The following is a 25,857-nucleotide window of genomic DNA, read 5'->3' on the forward strand; positions in this document are numbered from 1 at the left end:
GGAATATTGCGAAAAATGTGTTTTTATCAGTTTTGCGGAAAGATGTTCTAAAATGGTAGCGTTATTCAAAATGTTACACATTTCTTTCTATTGAACATTGCCAAACCAAATGTGGTGTGAGTTATTGTACACAATTGGCGGTTATATTTGCAAAAACTCGGGTAATAAAGCCTAGCATGAATGCTTTTCGAACGGGCTGAACTTCGCCGTCAATTTATAGGGTCGAAATTCTAAATATGCATCTAACTTTTTTCCCCTTTTTTCCCACATATTTTTTTTCTAACCTTCACAGAGGCTGTATCGCCACATATTGAACTAATTTTGGCAATATCGTCAAAAAGCTAACGCTCAGTTTTGCGTCAGTCTCAAATAAGTGCAAAAAATGTTGTTTACTAATGTGCTACTACATTATTGCGTGTTAATACAAATAAAATTTTTAAATGTGTGCACTCTCCATACATTGGGTCATCTTTTGTAAAAAAATCTAGAGCAATCACATAAACATTGACGGTTAGGTGCGAAGTTTAAAATTGATAACGCCCTTATCTGTCGCACCTCTGTTATTGTTTTCTTAAATGTTGAAAGGCACATAATCTGTAAAAATCTTGAAATAACCATCTAAAAATAAAGCTTTATACTTATTTATCGAATTCAATCAAAATTATCGCATTGACTCGACAAATCAGACGATGGACATGTTTGGCGATACTTTGCTATGATGCAGAGGAGGGTGGACACGGGTCACGTGTGTCTATGACGATATAATGCTGCTGACTGGCTGTTTACCTGGGAATGACTGGCACATACCGCCCCCCCCCCCCCCCATCCCCCCCGCCTGACGGGATCAATCTATTTGCGTAATAATATAAAGAGAGATAAAGTATTATAACAACAAAAACTGATAACCTTTCAAAACAGGTCATAGTACAACGATACACTTCAGCGCACAAACACCCGCATGAATGAACTTCTCAAGTGCGGAGCTGTGCACGGAGTTTATCAGTGTGCTTCCAGCAGCTACTAGTTAAAGTAGGTTTTGTATAAGTTGGGGTGCGTTCTCTATGCTGCACGCATTTTGGTAAAGGAAGACGAAAAAAAAGTTATCTTTTTTATGATAAGCATTTCGAGTGTCTTGTTTCTCAGACATTCGACCCTCACAGCCTTTCTGGCCTCGTCATCACGCTACGTGTCGCTAGGTTAAATCAGTTTATTATTCCAGTCCGCAAATGCGCATGCGAGAATTGGCCATATAATTAAAAACCATTAAAATCTTTACCCGAAACCCTGATTTGTCTCCGGAGCAAAATAAGATGGTTTGCACGCTCATGCGGAGAAATGTGCGTGCGTTGTGTCCTTGGATAAGGGAAACTTTAACCTCGTTTTTTTAGGCGAAATGTGAACATCAGCGCGAAGAAGACGCGAACGGAGAAGGAAGCCGTTCTTTCTTGTTATCTTCCATCTCCCCTTGCATCTCCTACACGTGGAGTAAGCATCTTACGTCTCTGCTTCCTTTCCTTGAGGTAGGCCTCAAGCATGCCCCGCCCCTTGTGTCAAGTATGTCCCGCCCACATGTGTCAAGCATTCTCCGCCCCGTGTCAAGTATGCCCCGCCCACATGTGTCAAGCATTCTCCGCCCCGTGTCAAGTATGCCCCGCCCCTTGTGTCAAGCATGCCCCGCCCCCCTGTGTCAAGCATGCCCCGCCCCCGTGTCAAGCATGCCCCGCCCTCATGTGTCAAGCATTCTCCGCCCCGTGTCAAGCATGCCCCGCCCACATGTGTCAAGCATGCCCCGCCCCCCTGTGTCAAGTATGTCCCGCCCACATATGTCAAGCATTCTCCGCCCCGTGTCAAGTATGCCCCGCCCACATGTGTCAAGCATTCTCCGCCCCGTGTCAAGCATGCCCCGCCCTCATGTGTCAAGCATTCTCCGCCCCGTGTCAAGCATGCCCCGCCCACATGTGTCAAGCATGCCCCGCCCCCGTGTCAAGCATGCCCCGCCCCCCGTGTCAAGCATGTTCCGCCCCTGTGTCAAGCATGCCCGCCCCCTGTGTCAAGTATGCCCCGCCCCCGTGTCAAGTATGCCCCGCCCCGTGTCAAGTATGCCCCGCCCCCTGTGTCAAGTATACCCCGCCCCCTGTGTCAAGAATGCCCCGCCCCCTGTGTCAAGTATGCCCCGCCCCCTGTGTCAAGTATACTCCACCCCCCGTGTCAAGCATGCCCCGCGCCTGTGTCAAGCATGCCCGCCCCCTGTGTCAAGTATGCCCCGCCCCCGTGTCAAGTATGCCCCGACCCTGTGTCAAGTATGCCGCGCCCCCTGTGTCAAGTATACCCCGCCCCCTGTGTCAAGTATACCCCGCCCCCTGTGTCAAGTATGCCCCGCCCCCCGTGTCAAGCATGCCCCGCCCCTGTGTCAAGTATGCCCCGCCCCCGTGTCAAGTATGCCCCGCCCCTGTGTCAAGTATGCCCCGCCCCCTGTGTCAAGTATACTCCACCCCCCGTGTCAAGCATGCCCCGCCCCTGTGTCAAGCATGCCCCGCCCCCGTGTCAAGCATGCCCCGCCCTCATGTGTCAAGCATGCCCCGCCCCCATGGCTACGCCCGTCACGCAAGAAAGCGACGAAAAATATAAAAACTTTCGATAAGAAATAAGCCCTTTCTGACAAAAAAAAATTCCGGGCCGACTCGTAAGCGCTAAATAAGTTGCTCTTTGTTGTTGTTAATTTGCCCCCAAAAGCCTGAGCGCGCGCGAGTTTGCTACCCAAAAGGTCACGTGATTTCTCGTGCATGTCGTCTATTCTTGATAATCTCTAGTAATGGGTTGGGTAATAAAGAATTTTAAGGCTTGGCTAAAAAAAATCATAATTTTCTTTGACTACATTCATAAAGATGTACATTTATAAAGATGTCCTGTCTACAACCCGTCTTCCTGCGACTCTTTATGCCTCTGATTTTATGACTATTTTACTAGCTTTTAATGGTTAAAATTCCTTTCTAAACTCCTAACTAAGAACCGATTGCTTCCACAAGTTTCCATCAGAGCGTTCTCATTTTCGCAAGAGTTGGACAAAGTCAAAATCTTTTTCACGATCCTTAGCACTGCTTTCAGTCAAGTTCACAATTTATGTCCCTCGCCTTTCCATTTCCATTCGTGATCCGTCCGGGCCCCTTTCACGATTAATTGATTGTGTTTTTTTTGAGAGTTTTGTCAGCAGGTTTAGAGTACTGGTTCTTCGCTATTTCCAGCTTCACATGCCGCCCCGCTTGGGTCGTGTTTCTGTCTGTTTTATTGTCTTTCGATAGGGTTTTGCCGTGACTGAATGACTTTTGATCCACCTCCTGGGTTATTTTTCCATCTTCTTGAGTGTGCGTTTTGCCGTAGCTGAATGACTTTTGATCTTCCTCTTGAGTGGGGGTTTCGCCGTGGCTAAATGGGTTTAGAATTTCTCGCAGTCGTTTGACTTCAGCAAGGAGCTCCTCGTATGACTATGCAGAAATAAAAGGATGCTTAGTTAATTTTTAACCGCATAAATGTTCTCAAAAAGAGACATTTTTTGTAGGATTAGTCTTCATCATCACCATTATCATCACCACCATCATCAGCATCGTCCATATCATCATCATCATCATCACCATCACCATCACCATCAACATCATCATCATCATCATCATCATCATCATCATCATCATCATCATCATCATCATCATCATCATCATCATCATCATCGTCATCGTCATCATCGTCGTCGTCGTCGTCGTCGTCGTCGTCGTCACCATCATCACCACCACCATCATCATCATCATCACCACCATCATCATCACCACCACCATCATCATCACCATCACCATCACCAGCAGCAGCATCATCATAATAATAATCATCATAACCGCCATCCCCATCATCATTATTACCATCTATTACCTTGGTGCATTGCTCAGTGGAAAGAAATCGTTGTCTCTCTTTAGACTGGCCCCTAGTTCTCCTAGAAAAGCTCTTCGCTTGTGCAGTATCTGATGGTGAGACCACCCTATCTTCTGACGCTATAAAACCCTCGTCCATAAAGAGCTCCCTTCTGTCTCTGTTATAGCCTTGGGGGGTGATTTCTTCACGCCATAATGCTTCCTCGATTTCAAGCCATCTTGACTTCCCTTTCTCACTCAGAGCAGGAAACACTAAAATATTCACAAAGCCGATAAAAACCTTTATGGTGCAAGCAGCTAACAGAATAGGGCATAAATTCAAGAAGATTATCACTGCAGCTGGAACACTGGATTACAAGAGCACAGATATGAAGTTGTCAGGTCGAAGGTACAGAAGGCACCTCGGACAGACGTCAGACAACTCATATCTGACCACGGGCTATAGGATAATTTGACATGGTCTAATGTCTTGTTAGTGTTGAATAAGCATGTACTCCTACTTTGACTGGATGTATTTGCCTTTGTTCACTCCTACAGCGAGCCCTGTCCCTACGTGCTTGCAACCTTTCAAACGAAGTGAATGAGTAACTCGACCACCTCAATATAATTATAAAATATAATGGGGAAGAGAAAAACGCGCCGCTGGGGGTCGTGTTATTCATTTACAAGGCGGCGGCGGTTTCATAGCAAGACATTAGACTTCATTTCGGAGTCAGATTATCCTATAGCCCGTGATCTGACCACAGAACATAGCTTAAATCCAGATTGTTTTTTTGGGCTTTGAGGGAGGAAAACCGGAGGAAAACTTTTTGAGCAAAGGTGATCACAAACTCGATTAAAGTCATAACCCAGGGATCGAACCCAGTGGTTAGAAGTGCAGAACCTCTTCATAAGCACGGGGGTGTCGCTCTTAGTTTTACATGAAACTGTCTTGGTTAGACAGCTTTGAACTAAATATCCTTGCATTTGGTGCAATTTTCATAGTTGTTTTTACTGGATCCAGAGTAGGCGTTTGGCTGCTAAAAGAGGGGGGGCCTGGGCCCCTAGGCCACCCCCCTGGCTACGCCCCTGGAAGGGGGTGTCTAACACCATAATGATCATTCTTACCTAGCATGGCATCTCTTGGGCAGGCTAAGGGTGTATTTAATACCAACTCATAATGACAAGTGCTTGGTTCCTTCACTGATGTGAGGGTTGGTGTACTTGCACACTTCAGAAACACCTAATGATGCTGAAAATGTCAATCTTGCAAATACTAAGCGATATAATTGTCCTGCCCTCTTCCTGTACTAATTGATAATCTCTTTTTGTATGCCCATCTGTCTGCCTATTTTCATCAGTCAGTCAGTCCGTCTATCTATAGTGCGTCATGCATGTACATACCATAAATACTTGTTTTGGCAAGTAAATGCACAGTATATTGTGTATGTGTATGTCTATCTGCTAATTCATCCTTTCTTTCTGTCTATCCTTCCATCAAACAATGTCTGCTGTCCGTCTGTCCGTCCCTCTGTCTGTCTGAATGTTAAGACTTACGTCTGTCCGCCTAGCCATTTTGTTTGGACAGAAATCTCCTTCAGACATCAGCATGCTAATAAAGGTGTTATTTTCGATTGTCCATCCCTGGAACACACTGAAATAAAATGAATGGTAAATTCTATTGTCCATCCTTGGGACACACTGAAATAAAACGAATGGTAAATTCTATTGTCCATCCTTGAAACACACAGAAATAAGTTGAATGGTAAATTCTATTTTCAATCCTTGGGACACACAGAAATAAGATGAATGGTAAATTCTATTGTCCATCCTTTAAACAAACAGAAATAAGTTGAATGATAAATTCATTGTCAATCCTTGGGACACACAGAAATAAGATAAATGGTAAATTCTATTGTCCATCCTTGGAATACACAGAAATAAGATGAATGGTAAATTCTATTGTCCATCCTTGGGACACACAGAAATAAGATAAATGGTAAATTCTATTGTCCATCCTTGGAATACACAGAAATAAGATGAATGGTAAATTCTATTGTCCATCCTTGGGACACACAGAAATAAGATGAATGGTAAATTCTATTACCCATCCTTGGAATACACTGAGTAATAAAAATAATGAATAAGTATATATACGAATATTTTGATCTTACCCTAGAATCCCATGGAAGGCATTCCATCTTGAGCTTTGCTCTCGTTGTGTCACATTGTGGAATGGGCAAAATTCGTACTTGTATCTGTTGAACAAAAATGTCTGTCATTTTTTACTACTACTAAACATAGGGTGCTTAGCATTGATGTAACATGAATACAGTAACAAGATATTGAAATCAAATGTTGGATATACAAAGAAAATGGATTCACAATAAACTATCTATTGAAACATTATGGCTGAAAATCAAAACAACTGTTGTTAATGTAGCTGCTTTTATTTCTCTTCAGTCTCACTCACCCATACTCTGTAAGCGAAAAACACTTCCCATTCAAAGAAATAAGATGCAGAGGCCCTGAAAATAATACAAAACACAATATCAATAAAATTTCTATGTTCTCTAAGCATTCATAAATCATAATGTAGCTGAGCGTTCAAAGACATGATCGGATATTATGCCCAAGTTTCTCCCTGCACGCGCAATCCTTCGCAGACTCCAGGCAAAATCTGATTGTGAGACTTTTACCAATCAGAGTAGGCTTTGTTATTTAGCAGTTAAGGTGTAATCGAAGTTTTATTATGCATGAGGTCTTTCTGATTTTCTGATTATTAACAAGCGCTCTGATTGGTCTCATTTTAATTTAATTATAATGAGACCAATCAGAGTGCCAGTTTGCTGCAGTTTTTGGAAATAGCTTTTACAGAGCAGTTGCCCTTTCACTCATCTTTCTCTCGCGTGCTCCCTGTGTGCCCGTCCCCGTGACGCCCTGGGTTCCCGAGGATGCATACAATCTGGCTGCTACAAATGTAGGTATCTCTGAAAAACAATACCTGAAAATGGAATTGGCTCAACGCGTGGAGTGAGTACTTTCTCATGAGAGCCATAATGTTGTTGTGAGAATGCATTCCTACAAGAAAATTGGAAAAATTATATATTTTTTTTAATAACAAGTATCATGACCAAACATTTTCAGAATTAAATATTCTAAGCATTCTATGAAGGGTAATATTTTTTGCTGTGGGACTTGTCTGCCAGATATACTTACGAGCCTCTATAATTTGCTGGCTCCTCGACAATTTTAACAGCCACTGTATCATCACCATTAGCTGAGAAAGAAGGCAAAAAGAGCACATAGTAAGCTGTGAGAAGCCCAAGAAGTAAAGTAAGACGTAAAATACAAAAAAAAGAAACAGACCCGACATTTTATAAGACTGGTTTATCTGATAATAAAGAAACCAAATTGAACAAAAAGATTTAAAGTTTTACTTGAATAAAGATCAATTCCTTACCATTGGCGATAAGCTGGAAGATAACCGAGCAAATAAGGAACATTTTGCTCAGCTCTCTCCACCATCTTGGTTGTTATGTCACGTGAACGAACAACAGTAAGACAAAAAATGATTCTTTAGGAGGGAGGGGGAAGGAAAATATAGCTCATTAAAAATCACAAAATTTCCTCATCTTTGAAAATGTGTAGCATTTATGATTTGTGAGTACTTTTAAGGACCTATTAATGTTTCTTTTATCCTATTTTCTTATTTTCCAACGTTTTAGAGGCAGTGAGAAATCGCTCTTAGCCACCCCTCCCCCTATACGAATAAATAGACTAGTGCCCAGATTTTCTCGTAATTACGGATTTCAAAATGGCGGACGGACGGAAAAGATTTGCAGTTCCGAATCCTGATGAAATCGAAGCAAAAAATACAGCCAATAAAATATCTAAAACAGCGTTTGCCATCTACAAGACATCAACTGCAAATGAGGAACAAGTAGAAAAGGATCAATCGTCGGTAACGAAATCAGCCCTAGATAAACAGGAGGTAGACTTCGATGCAAGAAAGCGACTTCTTCGAGCGTTACAGATCAGAAAAAGTCAACTGACAAAAGAGCTGAGTGCAGACCAAGACTCTCTGCCGGTTACGTCCGACTCTTTGAGAGCTACCACCGCTTCAATGACGACCTCTACGAGTGGTCTGAATTCGGTTTCTAACGAAAGTATTTCCGCGCCAGAAATCCCTACTGGAAATGAGAAAACGCGCGAAAACTATAAAAGAAGCGATGCATCGTCTTCGAATGGAAAGAGCTTTAAAGAGTCGTTTGCATTCCTAAAGCAGACGAAGCATTATGAAGAAGCAGAAGCGCAGATGAAGGCAATTGAGTGAGTAAATTGAAGCGAGGAGCTTATTATAAGCTGTGTGCAAAAAAGACAAGCTTTTACAGTATTTTATACCACGCCCCCCCCCCCTCCTAACAAGAAAATGGTTAGTACCATACAGATGCAATTGAATGTATCTTAAATCGTACTCATACTTCTTATAGACCTCTTGCATAGAACTTTCCCTCCAAAAGAAAAATAAAATGAAAGATACTTAGATAGAACTTAGATAGTGAGAAAGGTTATGTATGCTACACTGTAGATCCTCCTGTATTCCTTCTTTTATCTCACCACTATTTTGACATGTTACTCTATATTCAAGATCTGCAAAGCCCACAGTTGCCAACACAATAATTCCTGCAAAACCCAAGCCAAACACAATACTTGTGAACCCAAGACAGAAAGGGAACCCTGTCTTAAAGTTTGTGAGATGCGTCCCTTGGGAGTACAGTGACATTGTCCCTGATTACGTGCTTGGCTCAACAACTTGTGCACTTTTCTTAAGGTATGCAAAAGTTATAATAGGCAATCCACTAGAGCGGTTTTCATATAATCATGGGTTTCATAATTGTTTTTTATTATGGTTTCAGCTCTCTTTATTATTTTGATTTTTTATTATAACTTATTGTTGTTGTTATTGTATACTTTTGTATAATACACTTTATTATGCCTTAGCTTTATTGTTGTCCTATATATATTTTTTGCCTGTCATATTTAGTTCCAATTTAACTAGTTCACATTGTTTCATGGATTGATGAAAGCACGCTATCATGATGTTTTGTTGTTTGCAAAGAATCAACAACTTGTGAATTGCACAATTATGAAGACACTTTTTCACACACATAAGTTTCTTCTTTCCTTTGCCCCCTTAGTTAGCAAGTACAAATGAGGTACAGGCCCTCAAATTGCTCTTCCACCACTTCAACCCTAGCTTCATCTACAATAGGTTGCTCCAGTCATCTTATTATCACCTTGTTGGCGTATATCGTTATTTCTTTCTTTACTTCCTCCAGTCTTCGCTACCACCACTTCAACCCAAACTACATACACGAGAGGCTTGCCCAGTTAGGGTCCTGCTATGAGTTAAGGATTCTCCTCGTACTTGTTGATGTGGTGAGTGTTTACCGGTTAGGTGACGTGGTAATGTTAACCAGTCAGGTAACATGGTGAGTGTTAACCAGTCAGGTTACGTGGTGAGTGTTTACCAGTCAGGTGACATGGTGAGTGTTAACCAGTCAGGTGACGTGGTGAGTGTTTACCAGTCAGATGACATGGTAAGTGTTTACCAGCCAGGTGACATGGTGAGTGTTTACCAGTCAGGTGACATGGTGAGTGTCTACCAGTCAGGTGACATGGTGAGTGTTTACCAGTCAGGTGACATGGTGAGTGTTTACCAGTCAGGTGACATGGTGAGTGTTAACCAGTCAGGTGACATGGTGTTTACCAGTCAGGTGACATGGTGAGTGTTAACCAGTCAGGTGACGTGGTGAGTGTTTACCAGTCAGGTGACGTGGTGAGTGTTAACCAGTCAGGTGACGTGGTGAGTGTTTATAAGTCAGGTGATGTGGTGAGTGTTTACCAGTCAGGTGACGTAGTGAGTGTTTATCAGTCAGGTGACGTGGTGAGTGTTAACCAGTCAGGTGACGTGGTGAGTGTTAACCAGTCAGGTGACTTAAAGAATCTTGTAAAATTGAGACAGATTTTGATTATTGCCCTGAACCCAGGCTGTCAAAGTTGAGCTTTTGGGCACCTGAAACTCATTTGCAGCCATTTCAGAATTTATAGATACCGTATGTACTCTTTGCAGAAAGACCCCCACCAGACGATAAGAGAGCTTAACAAGATGGCAATTATGGCTGATTGCACCCTCATGATGGCTTGGAGGTAAGTGTGTAGAGAGGCTATTTATGAAATAGCTTATCCAATGTGTATTTTGTGGGCAGGAGGAGCAACCATAAGTATACACTTATCATTTATGTTACTTTTCTCTTATTTTTTAGCCCTGTGTTAACTCAGTATGGCTATTATTCTAGTTTTTGTGAAGGTTTACCTGTAAATATGTCTTTTTCTCTAAACCGTGGTATTAAAAGATGGTATTATAGAGGAAGAACGAGAGGTATCAAATTTCGCTTCAATTCATAGACTTTGACACCACACCACACACTTTGAGTTTGGTAGATGGAATTTTGACTATGATATCCTTGTAGTTGTAGCCCTGGGCTTACTCAGAAGGGCTGTCATTTAAGTTTCTAGGATTCCCCTCTTCTATGCCCCTGTTTTGATACATAGGCAAGAGCATGTTTGAAAGACCTATAATCATCATGCGCATTATGCTTGAGACAACATGAGACTGCATGAGACATGCATGAGACTTGTGATTTGCTACACCTCCATCTTGTAGTCTACCAAATCAGGGGATAGATCGTTCAGAGTTATACACATTTATACTGTAGGTCCAGGGCATGGTGATGTACTATAACTCACCCTGATCGCGTCCATGCTTCTATGGTCAATGGGCAACTAGCACTCACTGACCATGTGACTTTTTAAGTGGCAAATACAAGCCAAAACTAACACAGAAAGACTGCGCCTGTCACACCAGAGAACAACAACAAAAAGCCCTTTCTTTCCAAGAAACTTTCTGGCTTATTCTTAAGAACTGAAAAAGTTGCTTTTCGTTTTTGATATTTTGCTGCTGAATGCTTGAGCGTGCACAAGTTTTACACCACATAATCTGTTAGTGCAAGTCGCTTATTCTTTATTTTCTGTCTCAATTTCAGTTCTGAAGAAGCTGGGAGGTACCTGGAGACCTATAAAGTTTATGAGAACAAGCCAGTGGATGCACTGCAGGGTCAGACGGACGGGGATTACTTGACAAGGGTGAGCACCACTGATGGAAGTTACTCAATATTTTGTTGGAATTTATCTAAATTTGTTTGTGGCAGTAAGAGACCATTACCCAAGTCGCCAATAATGCATTGATTGGGCTGTCTGAATTTGAAACCAGATGAGTAGCTCACTTATTGCTTACAGTGCAGCCTGGAAGAAACTAAGCATTTTGTGCGCGAATTCCGTGCGTTTTTCGCTTGTAGTTTGAGTGTATTTAGATTCATACACTCAAACTACACGCACCTTGTTTGCCTAAATTCCTTGAGAATGTTTGTAGCCACAACTCAATGTCTTACCTTTATATGCGAAAAAGAAAAATCCGACGGAAAGATGTAATATGTGATAGAATTTAGCTGTTCAAATGCCTAATACAATTTCGTCATCCGTTTCAGCTTCAAGACTGTTTAACAACAGTGAAAGGGGTGAACAAGACCGACGTGATAACGGCTAGCTCCACATTTGGGGTAGGTAATTATTCCGAATGACTCAACATGATTCTGTCATTAAACGGAGATTTTAACGTAGGTCTTTAAAGGGCGTCAAAGGAAGCCTAAAATGTTAGGCGAAGGCGTGCCATCATATCGAAACGTAAGAAAACAATGAGCGATAAATGTAAGCGTAAATGTTAAACGAATATGCGTCCTCAATTAAAATACGATGCACCAGAATGATAAACAAACGCGCGTCATCAATTGGATTTGTGTGAAATCAATGAATGATGCGCGCAAATAAACGAACGCGCGTCATCAATTGGAATTGTGAGAAAACAATGAGTGATGCGCGCAAATAATAAACGAACGCGGATCATCAGTTGGAATTGTGTGAAATCAATGAATGATGCGCGCAAATAAACGAACGTGCGTCATCAATTGGAATTGTGAGAAAACAATGAGCAATGCGCGCAAATAATAAACGAACGTGCGTCATCAATTGGAATTGTGAGAAAACAATGAGCAAAGCTCGCAAATAATAAACGAACGCGCGTCATCAATTTGAATTGTGAGAAAACAATGAGCAATGCGCACAAATGATGAAAGAATGCGCGTCATCAGTTGGAATTGTGTGAAATCAATGAATGATGCGCGCAAATAAACGAACGTGTGTCATCAATTGGAATTGTGAGAAAACAATGGACAATGCGCGCAAATAAACGAACGTGCGTCATCAATAAGAATTGTGAGAAAGCAATGAGCAATGCGCGCAAATAATAAACGAACGCACGTCATCAATTGATTTGTGAGAAAACAATGAGCAATACGCGCAAATAAACGAACGTGCGTCATCAATAAGAATTGTGAGAAAACAATAAGCAATGCGCATAAATAATAAACGAACGTGTGTCATCAATTGGAATTGTGAGAAAACAATAAGCAATGCGCATAAATAATAAACGAACGTGCGTCATCAATAGGAATTGTTAGAAAACAATGAGAAATGCGCGCAAATAATAAACGAACGCGCGTCATCAATTTCATTTGTGAGAAAACAATGAGTGATGCGCGCAAATAATAAACGAACGCGGGTCATCAGTTGGAATTATGAGAAAACAATGAGCAATACACGCAAATAATAAACAAACGCGCGTCATCAATAGGAATTATGAGAAAACAATAAGCAATGCGCGCAAATAAACGAACGCGCGTTATCAATTGGAATTGTGAGAAAACAATAAGCAATGCGCGCAAATAATAAACGAACGCGGGTCATCAGTTGGAATTGTGAGAAAACAATGAGCAATACGCGCAAATAATAAACGAACGTGCGTCATCAATTGGAATTGTGAGAAAACAATGAGCAATACGCGCAAATAATAAACGAACGCGCGTCATCAATAGGAATTGTTAGAAAACAATAAGCAATGCGCATAAATAATAAACGAACGAGCGTTATCAATTGGAATTGTGAGAAAACAATAAGCAATGCGCGCAAATGATAAACGATCGCACGTCATCAATTGATTTGTGAGAAAACAATGAGCAATACGCGCAAATAAACGAACGTGCGTCATCAATTGGAATTGTGAGGAAACAATGAACAATACGCGCAAATAATAAACGAACGCGCGTTATCAATTGGAATTGTGAGAAAACAATGAGCAATGCGCGCAAATAATAAACGAACGTGCGTCATCAATTGGAATTTTGAGAAAACAATGAGCAAAAAGCACAAATGATAAACGAACGCGCGTCATCAATTGATTTGTGAGAAAACAATAAGCCATGCGCACAAATGATGAAAGAATGCGCGTCATCAGTTGGAATTGTGTGAAATCAATGAATGATGCGCGCAAATAAACGAACGTGCGTCATCAATTGGAATTGTGAGAAAACAATGGACAATGCGCGCAAATAAACGAACGTGCGTCATCAATTGGAATTGTGAGAAAACAATGAGCAATGCGTACAAATGATGAAAGAATGCGCGTCATCAGTTGGAATTGTGTGAAATCAATGAATGATGCGCACAAATGATGAAAGAATGCGCGTCATCAGTTGGAATTGTGTGAAATCAATGAATGATGCGCGCAAATAAACGAACGTGTGTCATCAATTGGAATTGTGAGAAAACAATGGACAATGCGCGCAAATAAACGAACGTGCGTCATCAATAAGAATTGTGAGAAAGCAATGAGCAATGCGCGCAAATAATAAACGAACGCACGTCATCAATTGATTTGTGAGAAAACAATGAGCAATACGCGCAAATAAACGAACGTGCGTCATCAATAAGAATTGTGAGAAAACAATAAGCAATGCGCATAAATAATAAACGAACGTGTGTCATCAATTGGAATTGTGAGAAAACAATAAGCAATGCGCATAAATAATAAACGAACGTGCGTCATCAATAGGAATTGTTAGAAAACAATGAGAAATGCGCGCAAATAATAAACGAACGCGCGTCATAAATTTCATTTGTGAGAAAACAATGAGTGATGCGCGCAAATAATAAACGAACGCGGGTCATCAGTTGGAATTATGAGAAAACAATGAGCAATACACGCAAATAATAAACGAACGCGCGTCATCAATAGGAATTATGAGAAAACAATAAGCAATGCGCGCAAATAAACGAACGCGCGTTATCAATTGGAATTGTGAGAAAACAATAAGCAATGCGCGCAAATAATAAACGAACGCGGGTCATCAGTTGGAATTGTGAGAAAACAATGAGCAATACGCGCAAATAATAAACGAACGTGCGTCATCAATTGGAATTGTGAGAAAACAATGAGCAATACGCGCAAATAATAAACGAACGCGCGTCATCAATAGGAATTGTTAGAAAACAATAAGCAATGCGCATAAATAATAAACGAACGAGCGTTATCAATTGGAATTGTGAGAAAACAATAAGCAATGCGCGCAAATGATAAACGATCGCACGTCATCAATTGATTTGTGAGAAAACAATGAGCAATACGCGCAAATAAACGAACGTGCGTCATCAATTGGAATTGTGAGGAAACAATGAACAATACGCGCAAATAATAAACGAACGCGCGTTATCAATTGGAATTGTGAGAAAACAATGAGCAATGCGCGCAAATAATAAACGAACGTGCGTCATCAATTGGAATTTTGAGAAAACAATGAGCAAAAAGCACAAATGATAAACGAACGCGCGTCATCAATTGATTTGTGAGAAAACAATAAGCCATGCGCACAAATGATGAAAGAATGCGCGTCATCAGTTGGAATTGTGTGAAATCAATGAATGATGCGCGCAAATAAACGAACGTGCGTCATCAATTGGAATTGTGAGAAAACAATGGACAATGCGCGCAAATAAACGAACGTGCGTCATCAATTGGAATTGTGAGAAAACAATGAGCAATGCGTACAAATGATGAAAGAATGCGCGTCATCAGTTGGAATTGTGTGAAATCAATGAATGATGCGCACAAGTGATGAAAGAATGCGCGTCATCAGTTGGAATTGTGTGAAATCAATGAATGATGCGCTCAAATAAACGAACGTGTGTCATCAATTGGAATTGTGAGAAAACAATGGACAATGCGCGCAAATAAACGAACGTGCGTCATCAATAAGAATTGTGAGAAAGCAATGAGCAATGCGCGCAAATAATAAACGAACGCACGTCATCAATTGATTTGTGAGAAAACAATGAGCAATACGCGCAAATAAACGAACGTGCGTCATCAATAAGAATTGTGAGAAAACAATAAGCAATGCGCATAAATAATAAACGAACGTGTGTCATCAATTGGAATTGTGAGAAAACAATAAGCAATGCGCATAAATAATAAACGAACGTGCGTCATCAATAGGAATTGTTAGAAAACAATGAGAAATGCGCGCAAATAATAAACGAACGCGCGTCATCAATTTCATTTGTGAGAAAACAATGAGTGATGCGCGCAAATAATAAACGAACGCGGGTCATCAGTTGGAATTATGAGAAAACAATGAGCAATACACGCAAATAATAAACAAACGCGCGTCATCAATAGGAATTATGAGAAAACAATAAGCAATGCGCATAAATAATTAACGAACGCGCGTTATCAATTGTAATTGTGAGAAAACAATAAGCAATGCGCATAAATAATAAACGAACGCGCGTTATCAATTGGAATTGTGAGAAGACAATAAGCAATGCGCATAAATAATAAACGAACGCGCGTCATCAATTGGAATTGTGAGAAAACAATGAGCAATACGCGTAAATAATAAACGAACGCGCGTTATCAATAGGAATTGTGAGAAAACAATGAGCAATGCGCATAAATAATAAACGAACGCGCGTTATCAATTGGAATTGTGAGAAAACAATAAGCAATGCGCATAAATAATAAACGAACGCGCGTTATCAATTGGAATTGTGAGAAGACAATAAGCAATGCGCATAAATAATTAACGAACGCGCGTTATCAATTGGAATTGTGAGAAGACAATAAGCAATGCGCATAAATAATAAACGAACGCGCGTTATCAATTGTAATTGTGAGAAGACAATAAGCAATGCGCATAAATAATAAACGAACGTGCGTCATCAATTGGAATTGTGAGAAGACAATAAGCGATGGGCGCAAATAAACGCCCATGATTAATAAACGCAATGATTTATTTTTTTTTTTTAGTCACTTTCTGATATTGCTAACACCCCGAAAGACGACTTGGCTTTTCTTCCTGGCTTTGGGCCACTCAAGGTGAATATCCATTGCTCCTAATAGGAGACTTGCGCTAAGAGTAATAAAGCCAAAAGTATTTTTTCCGGGAAAGGGTTTATTTTCATTTAAAGTTTTAATTTTTGTTGTCGTTCTCTGACGTGGCGGCGCAGTAATTTCGGTGTTTATTTTGGCCTGAAATTGCCACCCAAAAATTCACGTGATCCCTTAGCGCAAGTCCCCTATTGAAGCCCTACCCTGAAAAAACAAACTTCAAAATACCCCACAAATGAATTCTGTTATTTTACTGTCGAATCCGTTGTATCGCGACCCGCGTTTTCCAAACACGATTTGTTTTGGTTTTCTGTTCCGTCAGTAAAACCATTCTGAGCCAATCTGGACGAAAACCAGACAGTGTCGCGACAGAAAGCCAGGCAACTGCACAAGGCGAGAGATGTCAAGAATCTGATTGGCTTAGAATAATTTGACTGGCGGAACAGAAAATCCAAAAAGACAAAAACAAATCGATGTTTTGAAAATGCGGCGTCGCAATACAACGGATTCGACAGTAATGACAATATTTGATTGAAAGTATCTTTGTTACTCGCTTGAATTAACCCGATGGAAATGGACGCTTTGAGTCACTTGGTATTGTACGGGAGCCTTTCTTTAACGTTTCAACATCCATTGGCCAGTGTTCAGTCAACAAATTGCCGTAAGATGAAATATAGATGTCAAGGAAAAATGAAGGAATCCCGCATGGATCTATTATGGTTCCCTTGGTCATCTTGGTGTGTATTTGAATGTATACACCTATTTCTAATAAGGTTGCACTCGAGAACCCATGTGTCGTAACCCGCGGTGGCTCATGGGTAGCGTATAAACGACTGAATCTTGTATCTGAAAGCCTTTTTTTCTAACGAATGATCAAACGCGTGTATGGAACATCTGGAGAAAAGAGGTGATGAGTCACTTTTTCCCATTTCAGGCGAAGAGACTGTTCGAAGTATTCCACGAACCTTTCCTCAAAAAGAACAAGAAGGTTGAACACCATGATTCACCTCAGAAAAAGATCTAATGTCTTCACAGGGCATGCGCTAGAACGCTCTCGCATTTATTGCAAGTAGTTGACAGTATTGCTCTTGTCAGCCACGCCTTTGCTATTGTTTTAAACCAACAGCGAAAGATAGATTATTAGAATAAATCTCAAAATAACCCAATGAAAATAAGATTTCATGCTTTTTTTACCAAATCCTATCGAAAAAAATCGCTTCAGCTCCCCCAAATCAGCCGATGGTAATGTATGCTTTCTCACACATGGTACTCTGCTAGGATGACAAAATAGCGGCTGATAGAGGCTCTCTTAAGGTTACGCCAGAATTTTACCCTCCAACCGAAGAACAATGCCAAGTTACGCAACGTACCACGAATATCTGAGATAATTCCAAACAAGTATTGTTAATCAAAACAATACCCTTTTCCTCATTTCTCTTCCACCTAGGGAAGATTTTACACGGATAGCATATATTTTTGCCTTGTGAATTACTCATGTAAACCAAAAATAACCTCAATGAAATATGTTTTAAAGGATTTCGTTCTGTTTTTCTTTAATGTTTGTGTTGTTGTGAAGTGTTTGTTTAGACCAATGCTGTAACTGTTGTTGTTGTTTTGTAGCAGTTGTTAAAACTTCTAGCACCGTCGTTGTTTGCGTACTGAATCCTCTTGTTTCACTTGTTATTTTTGCATTTCCTGTTTCACAGTTTGCATTTTCCGAGTATCGCATTTCAACACGTCTGCCTCGTATCCATGACGACCTAGCTGGTCTGTTTATTCGGTTAACTGGGGATAATAGATGTAGTGATTACCAATTCATCAATTGATATTCGTTACGTACGCGGCCGCTAGAACTTGCTGTATATTGGTCGTGGAAAGCGCGCATGTATTTTCTCTCACGCGGCGACAATCAGCTATCACACGTCCCTAAAGTCTCTCGCATCTTCCGTAAGTACGGCTTAGCATTTTTGAAACTATTAGTCTTATTAGAATTTTAACCCAACATTTTTTATTGTTTTTATATAATTCATAATTTCGTAGGATAACATTTCTGCGATGTATATGTAAGTTAACTCGACCATCAAATTAAGATGTAATAAAAGAACCTTTACTGGGGGAGTACTTTGAAGGCATTTTCTCCACTCGTCACACTGGCCAAAACGAAAATTTTTGCCCATCTTTCTCCAAATTCTTTTATCGTTTATGGTGCTTTAAATCACCATATCCTAACAAAAAAGTTCTCCAGGGCATTAGGAACAAGTTCGTCATGAATTCATGTTATCATGTTTTTCGTTATTAATTGCGCTTACAGTTTGTTGCCTGCGTTTTTAGGTTTTTGCAGATCGTGGTCGGTGTTCCCTCGGAATTTTATCTTGTATTGCTGTTGAAACATTGTGCTACTAATAGCAATTATGTGTTTTCATCGTTGAAGTAATTAGACCAATTCCATCAAATCTCTGCGTGGTTGGCCGTCAGATCTTGTTCGAATCTTGATAAGTGTATCCTTGTTAATCTGTGTGTGAAAAGCGGTTCTCATTTACTTTTTATTTTTAAATGGGGCATTTCATTTCATGTTTTAAAGCAATTTACTGGGGTTTTTTTTCACCATGGCGGCAAATATAGTAAGTGCCTTAAAAAAATTCTGGGTTTCTATGATCGTTTGTGTCAAAGTTATTTTCCCCCGCTGTTTCGTGATGCCCTCAGACTCAGCTATCTGGGAAGGGATGGCTTCGTTCTAAGAATGTCAAAGGGAGATATTCATGATCAGGTACAGGTTTACTGAAGATTTTGAGCTTCTAAAGCCTCGTGAGAATCTACCTGGGGTCTTTTGGAATGCCATTTCACAGTTGTGTGACGTTTGGTGAGAAAATGCCTTTTGTTTTTAGAAGGCTTTAACCATCAATTTACTAATTGAAAAAAGTGTTCTTTTATTATTGCAGTTAGGAAATTGCTTTCCGGTTAATGCGATCTCTAAATTGTTTGCTCATTTTTATTTGCCAAGAATGTTTTGTCACTGTTTGTTTACATAGTCGAAACTGAAATTACCTTGAAATATTTTATGCCATTGCTTGTGGAATGATCAACAGCGTAAGGAATTATCATGGTATTCTTTTAACTTCTTTTAGCGCAATAGATTTTTAACATCTATCGCCCGGAGCTTGAATTGGTTTCTATAATCAAGAGGGTGGACAAATACTAAATGACGTCTTAGAAGAATTTCTGCAAACATCCTTCAAGAGGCACTTTAAAATACCACTAAAAACTAACAGCCTGAAAGAAACCGTTCTAAAAACTATCAGAAGTTTTTGCTATGATGAAAAGACTATTTTCCAAAAGTATATTTCCACTAATGGATTTTCCATTTGTGTCTTGTTGGTTGAAGTGTACCGACACAGCAATCCAACAGGGGTAAGGTTTCATATTGTATTTCAAGACCCCATCACTGCACGAGTCTAAACATCGTTTTCGGTTTGTAGATCTATCGCAATCTTATCTATTGGACTGTTTATTCCGTTATCGAGAGCTTTTCAGCGGTTGACCTCTCAAATAGTTGACCTTTCTCACGACCTTGTAGAAGCGTTTACCAAATCGCTCGATATTCAGCCGTCTTTCACAAGGATTCACGGTGCGTGACCTCATCTAGTTTGCATTAGTTGGTCAATTTTCACGTCAACTTTCACCGTACATACCTATTCTATTTTTCACTGTTGAGTGCGAAAAACGAGTTTCTTCATTGCTAAAGGTTGCGATGTCACCCATTTTCTTGTCCTATCTCTCGATTGGCTGACTTGAAAACCATTGCATTGTTGGTGTTAGTTGTATTTTGTGATTGTCTGAAATCCTCTGAGAAAAAGCACCCTGAATTTTATGGTCTTACAAAAACTAAACACACAATAGAGCAAAACATACCGTTTTTTTTACGTTTTTTCACAACTTCTCCCTCGCTTTGCCCCCCCACCTTGAATGGACAACATGGTTTCTTAACGCTCTGAACCCTGATCGAATAATCCCCTTGAAATAATGATAAAAAAATCTGTATTGTATGAAAAAGCGAGTAATGATTAGAATTACAAAAGAAAGTAATTCCAAATAATATCTCGAGAAGTTTATGCTTTTTTTCAACCGGAAGTACTCTGCTTATCAAAACGTCATCTTGTTTTCTTTAAAAATGTGACGTTTTACGATTGTTTTGACCAGTTGACTCTTTTAATAAGCAAACAATTTTGCATTTATTAGTTCTGTGTCGTTTTATGTCTCCTTGTTTGCCATTCCCGGGATTTTCCGAGTGCTCATGAGTTCTCCGTGCTCCCTTGGAATGAGATTAGAGCTGTTATCATTTCCGCAAGGGGCTAATACCAAGTCGTTGTGCATTGGCTTCACGGCTTCGCCGATAGCGTTTTCACTGTGTCACAGTTTTCGCCGTGTGACGCTAGTGTAGATTTCGCCGAGCAAGTAAATCAACCCCCCCCCCAAAAAAAAAAAATAAAAAAAAAACTCACAATACACCCTACGACATGTGTGCGACCAGAGTGCGATCGTACAGAAACCAAAAGTTTTCCTAATGTCTCGGTTGAGACCAGTAGTCTGCCGTGGAGTGCGCTGCGTTCTTTTGCGCATGCGTGGGTAGTAGATTACAAGTTTTTTATCATAAGAACGTAATTTTAGTGTACACCTATTTCAATTAATGTTGACAATAATAGAATGGAAAATGGAACAAAGTTTTGACAAACAATGTTGTTTTCTGGTGTTAAAAATAACAGCATTCAATACATGGGCATCACTGGAAACCTAGATAGCCTCACTGAATGCCATAAACAGATACAAGACTTGTATTCTTTAACCAGTAGTGTAAGGCATTTGCCATTTTCCATTTTCTTATAGTCAACATTAATTGAAATAGGTGTATACGCGGCCTATTGCACTCGGATAATCGTAACCCGCAGTGCTTCATGGGTATCAAGTAAATAGACAAATAAGCGTAAATAAAATACAAATCCAGGTTTCTCCCTAAAGCTGTAGAATTTTTGTTTACAAGAATGTTTACAACATTCCCAATTTTATGAAATAATACTTTTTTTTGTAAAAAAAGTCCCCCCTTTTCTCTTAATAATGACTACGATCCCCTCCATGGACCTACAGTCTACGGAACAAATGGCGTCCTCGATTCCATGCGACGCCATTTTAAGTCATCGTTTCACAGGGATGAGATAACTTACCAAGATTTCTACCTAACTCAATGATAATAAACCCAAGCCTGTACTTGAGCACACACTTTGAAACATTTCAAAATTTAACGTGAGCAACTTTTATAGCCGAATTCTTTTAAATATTTTTCAGGAAACGCACTAAAAATATAGATATAGTGGAAGAGAGCTTCTGAGGAGAAATGCGACCGAACAGTGCATTTGGGGGTTTGAGTTAGAAGGTTGTGTTACTCAAAGTTTCTAAGCTGATCGCCAAACTTTGTAAATCATTCACATTAACATGATCATTTCTTAGAAATCTTGAAGATCGGACGTATTTGGTTCTTTCCTTCACTAAAATGTATCGCATTATTGTTCACAACAACACACAACAATTTCAATGGTACATTACGCCTTTCTTGTCGTTTAAAGCTTCTATTTCAAATTATAAAATTTATTGTCTTTTATGACCTCTCAGTTGGCTCACGGGTGTTTACCTTTGAGCTAGCATATGGTTGTAACAAAGGCTGTCTGATTTGCAGCCATAGCTAAAAATGGGTCTTCTAACTTTTTTCACTAACTTTTTTGGAGCACTGCAACATGCACTGCGTGGTTTAAATTCTTTTTTTTTTTAAAGAGGACTCTCGATTTTAACCGCTTTAACCTGACAAATTAGGGACTATGGGTCACATGACAGTTTGATGACTCTTGTCATAGAGAACCTATTTTGCAAGTATTTTTTTTTTAATATCAATCATTGGTCATATGTTTACATTTTGATTCGATTGAATCGCTTTGCTTAAAAGCTGGTAAAACAACTTTCATAAATGAAACAGCCTACACTATCATATAAATGACATTTTCCTTCTTCAGGCGGAGTACCAAAAGTTATGTTTCTAGCTTCAAAGAGGCTTTTAAAAGAGGTATCTTTCGCTGATTTTCTACCCTCTCTCCCAGTGTCTTGCCCCCATGATAATGCGAAGGGAAATTTACAATAAAAATCATGCTCGACTTATTAGCATAAAATCTCTATTACGTGAATAAAATTATATTTTGAGCGTTTTAATCGTTTTCATTTTCTAAATTGTGCCTCATCCTAAAGAGTAATGTTCACGCATAATAACAAAATCTTATTAAGTCCAAATAAACAAAATTTTGGAGAAAAAATAGGGAAGTTTATTTTTAACGCAGTTGCCATGCTGGAATGCACGGTCACTTGTTCATTTCATTCTTTTGCTATTTACGCACGCTTCTACGGCTAGAACAAAGATTTAGTCGAGACTGAGTAAATGACACACTTTTGAATTTATTCTCCTATTTTTTAACGCGTTAGGATCTGGAGCCCATCTTTCACACACTGATAGTTTATTAGTTGGAGATTTATATATTGTACATGATTTTCATAAAACGAGTCTATGACTAGGTGTACCAAAAATGTTTTTAGAAGCAAACATATTTTTTGGCTGTTGTTGCATCTCTTTGCTATTTAAGGACTTATTGATGTTAATAAAGGGTGCTACGGAAATCAGACCTCCCAGACAAATTCCTAAAGGAATTCTTATCAAACGTCCGATACAAACTTTCCAGCGATTTCCACGCCTTTTCGAGATATATAGAATATAATTACATGCGTGCTTTGCGGCTTGGAGACGGTAAAACCATGCAAGCTCGTAATCGTTTAATAGTTTTAAAACCAGGTGGAAATATGTGCTCAGAGTTCACTCAGATGAAGTAAAATAACAGTTTTAGCTATGCTGTGAGTCTCGGCTTTTAACTTTGCTTATGACTGGATGTACCAAAAATGTGAAATTTTGTGAGTTAGAACTTTTCTCATGGGATTCATTCTTTTCAAAATATCGCCAAAATCTGATTCTTTTAAGACTTCTTAGGAAGTTGATTTGCTTACATGAGATAAGTTGACCCTTATACTTTAATGTCATGATATTTTTTTGTTTAAAAAGTATAACAGGCGAGCATACTATCTAATGTTATAAATGTAATAAAAATTCGCAAAACATCGCCTTCGTCAAAGCGTGGGCTGTTGTCATGACAAATGGCAGAAAATGGCGTCTCATGGAATCGAGGACGCCGGACAGTGGCTTATGCAAATGAGCATCGCACGACGCCTGTGTATTTGCGCTCCGGCAACGTGGACGACGACGGCAGAAAACAATGGAATTTAATTCAGAATTGAATAGCAGCACGTGAAAATGCGTTCTGTCTGATCAATTTCATCCGTTTTCCACCAAACTTCCACGTGAAAATTCCCAATTTCACGGTCAATTGAGGACGCGACCGTTGCACAGTAAACTCCTCTAACTACGTTCGCTACAGTAGAAATAATGTCCTTAGTATATTTTTATCTGTCTCTGACTATATTTTTTGCTTATTTCATTGTAATGAAATTGGAATTGATCGCCACACATATTTTTCGATCTTGTGTCCTAGCCGTCGTCGTCGTCCTTGCTTGAGGTCCCTATTCCAGTTCCCAAATTTATTTATCTATTTTACTGGGTAAAGTGTAAAGGCTAGTTTTCACATGATCTCAGGCGATCGTTCACGATTATGTGAAGACCCTGCGATCTAGTGCGATCGTATGTAGCCTGCTCAACAGGCTCTAGTTGCTTGAAAGATGGAAAAACCCAGCTTAGTAAGCCTAGCTGGAATAGCCAAGCTTAGTAAGCCGAGCTGGAATAGCCAAGCTTAGTAAGCCGAGCTGGAATAGCCAAGCTTAGCTTGCCTATCTGGAATAGCCGAGCTTAGTAAGCCGAGCTGGAATAGCCGAGCTTAGCCTAGCTGGAATAGCCAAGCTTAGTTTGCCTAGCTGGAATAGCCAAGCTTAGTAAGCCGAGCTGGAATAGCCGAGCTTAGTTTGCCTAGCTGGAATAGCCTAGCTTAGCCTAGCTGGAATAGCCGAGCTTAGTTAGCCGAGCTGGAATAGCCAAGCTTAGTTTGCCTAGCTGGAATAGCCGAGCTTAGTTAGCCGAGCTGGAATAGCCCAGCTTAGTAAGCCGAGCTGGAATAGCCGAGCATAGTTGCGTGAAAAACGGATAAGCCAAGCTTGCGAGTCTGGCGCGTTCGAGCAGATCTCGGAGCTGAGCTTATTTTTTGGCGAGCGCTACGTTTCCTACGTCATTAGAACGGGGGGCTTAACTGGGGCGCTTTTCGAATTTTGGCTGAGCGCTACGTGCGATAGAACAGCTTTTCCGAGAGCTTTTCTGGGGCGCTTTTAGAGAACCTGTTTCGCAGGCTAGATCATACGGAAACCCCTCTTGGGATCAGTTGCCCACGCACTTTCAAATTTGGCAAGGTCGAGTGCGATCATATGGTTTTCTTCCTGTATATTTGTCAGGATAAATCAATCAAAATACCAAAACAGCCGTGCTCTCCAACCAGATTAATACATTTTTATAAGTACAGCCCTTCAAAATCTGGTAATTAACTCAGTCCAATTTCCGTCTTTATATTGAAACTTCTTTATTGCAAACTAAAGAAGTTTAAACGTTACAACCGGTTTTATAAAAAGAGGTGGTGCATTGCAGGCTTTATAGATGCATTATTGGTAGATACTTATAAACCTTTTGGCTAAAAGGCTAGCGTGTTTTCGTGACGCGCTTTCAATGATTTTCTTCCTGCGCCAAGCAACGTGCAGATACCAACAAAAGGCATAGAAAAAACGCTAGGTACCCGTACAACACCTCACATTTGCTTACCGATTTGATTAACTCCAAAAGAACTCTTAAAACATGTGCTTCGATTATGGGTATTTGTACGAATTTTTTACGAATTTGTTTAGACTTAAAATCAACATTGCTGAAAATGAACATTGTTCAATTACATGCGCGTTCTGGTTGATATTGCGACAAGAGGTCTTTTGTTAATTTTTCATTCATTCAACCAGAAGCACATGTCGAAACAATGACCGTGAAAAGTGGCAGTTGGGCTGAACGTAAATCCGGCACCAAAATGTTTACTTTATCGTACCAAGCATGTACTTAAAGATCCGCTAGTTTTATGTCCTTTATTGGGTGAGGTATTATTTGAGTTTAAAGTACGGTTAGGATTTAATTTAGGGTACTTCTTCGAGCTGGTTCCATGGTAGCCTAATACGCCACGCGCTTGGCTAGTGAGGCGTTGAGAGTTATACAACGAGAACTCTCTTTGCCCCTCAAGCACCCTTCAGCACGCATGTGCCTCGCTAATAACCATTAGAATGCTAAACTAAGCTACCCAGTGATATTGCTTTCTATTCTAAATGCCGTTTCTTTCTTTGTTTGCCAACAGATGAATCTACGCAAAAGAAATCCCAAGGGAGGCAAATCACGGCTTCTGATTGGCTAACCTGTCGAAGCGAAAACAGTGCCTCGTGCCGTAT

General features: G+C 40.1%; 2 protein-coding genes across 3 annotated transcripts; one reads left to right on the forward strand and one right to left on the reverse strand.

The window, feature by feature from the left end:
* Positions 1–2,846: 2,846 nt before the first annotated feature.
* Positions 2,847–7,464, reverse strand: LOC5509607 (N-acetylglucosamine-1-phosphotransferase subunit gamma). Its single transcript, XM_048719774.1, has 9 exons — positions 7,360–7,464; positions 7,116–7,176; positions 6,901–6,977; positions 6,370–6,424; positions 6,071–6,154; positions 5,454–5,550; positions 5,025–5,139; positions 3,919–4,169; positions 2,847–3,482 (listed from the first exon to the last, which is right to left on the reverse strand). The coding sequence occupies exons 1-9, from the start codon at positions 7,400–7,402 to the stop codon at positions 3,174–3,176; spliced, it is 1,092 nt and encodes a 363-aa protein (XP_048575731.1). The 5' UTR covers positions 7,403–7,464; the 3' UTR covers positions 2,847–3,173.
* LOC116616556 (DNA excision repair protein ERCC-1-like) lies at positions 6,631–25,857 on the forward strand. 2 transcript variants are annotated; one of them, XM_048719772.1, is made up of 9 exons: positions 6,631–6,876; positions 7,625–8,228; positions 8,548–8,730; positions 9,239–9,338; positions 10,033–10,109; positions 11,006–11,105; positions 11,507–11,578; positions 16,219–16,287; positions 17,234–17,835. In XM_048719772.1, the coding sequence occupies exons 2-9, from the start codon at positions 7,714–7,716 to the stop codon at positions 17,321–17,323; spliced, it is 1,206 nt and encodes a 401-aa protein (XP_048575729.1). In that variant the 5' UTR covers positions 6,631–6,876; positions 7,625–7,713; the 3' UTR covers positions 17,324–17,835. The 2 variants fall into 2 exon arrangements, with proteins under 2 accessions (XP_048575729.1, XP_048575730.1); XM_048719773.1 differs by lacking the exons at positions 6,631–6,876; positions 17,234–17,835 and adding an exon at positions 25,767–25,857 and having other exon boundaries at positions 7,484–8,228.

The sequence above is a fragment of the Nematostella vectensis genome, chromosome 12 (assembly GCF_932526225.1).
Source record: "Nematostella vectensis chromosome 12, jaNemVect1.1, whole genome shotgun sequence".
Taxonomy (NCBI): domain Eukaryota; kingdom Metazoa; phylum Cnidaria; class Anthozoa; order Actiniaria; family Edwardsiidae; genus Nematostella; species Nematostella vectensis.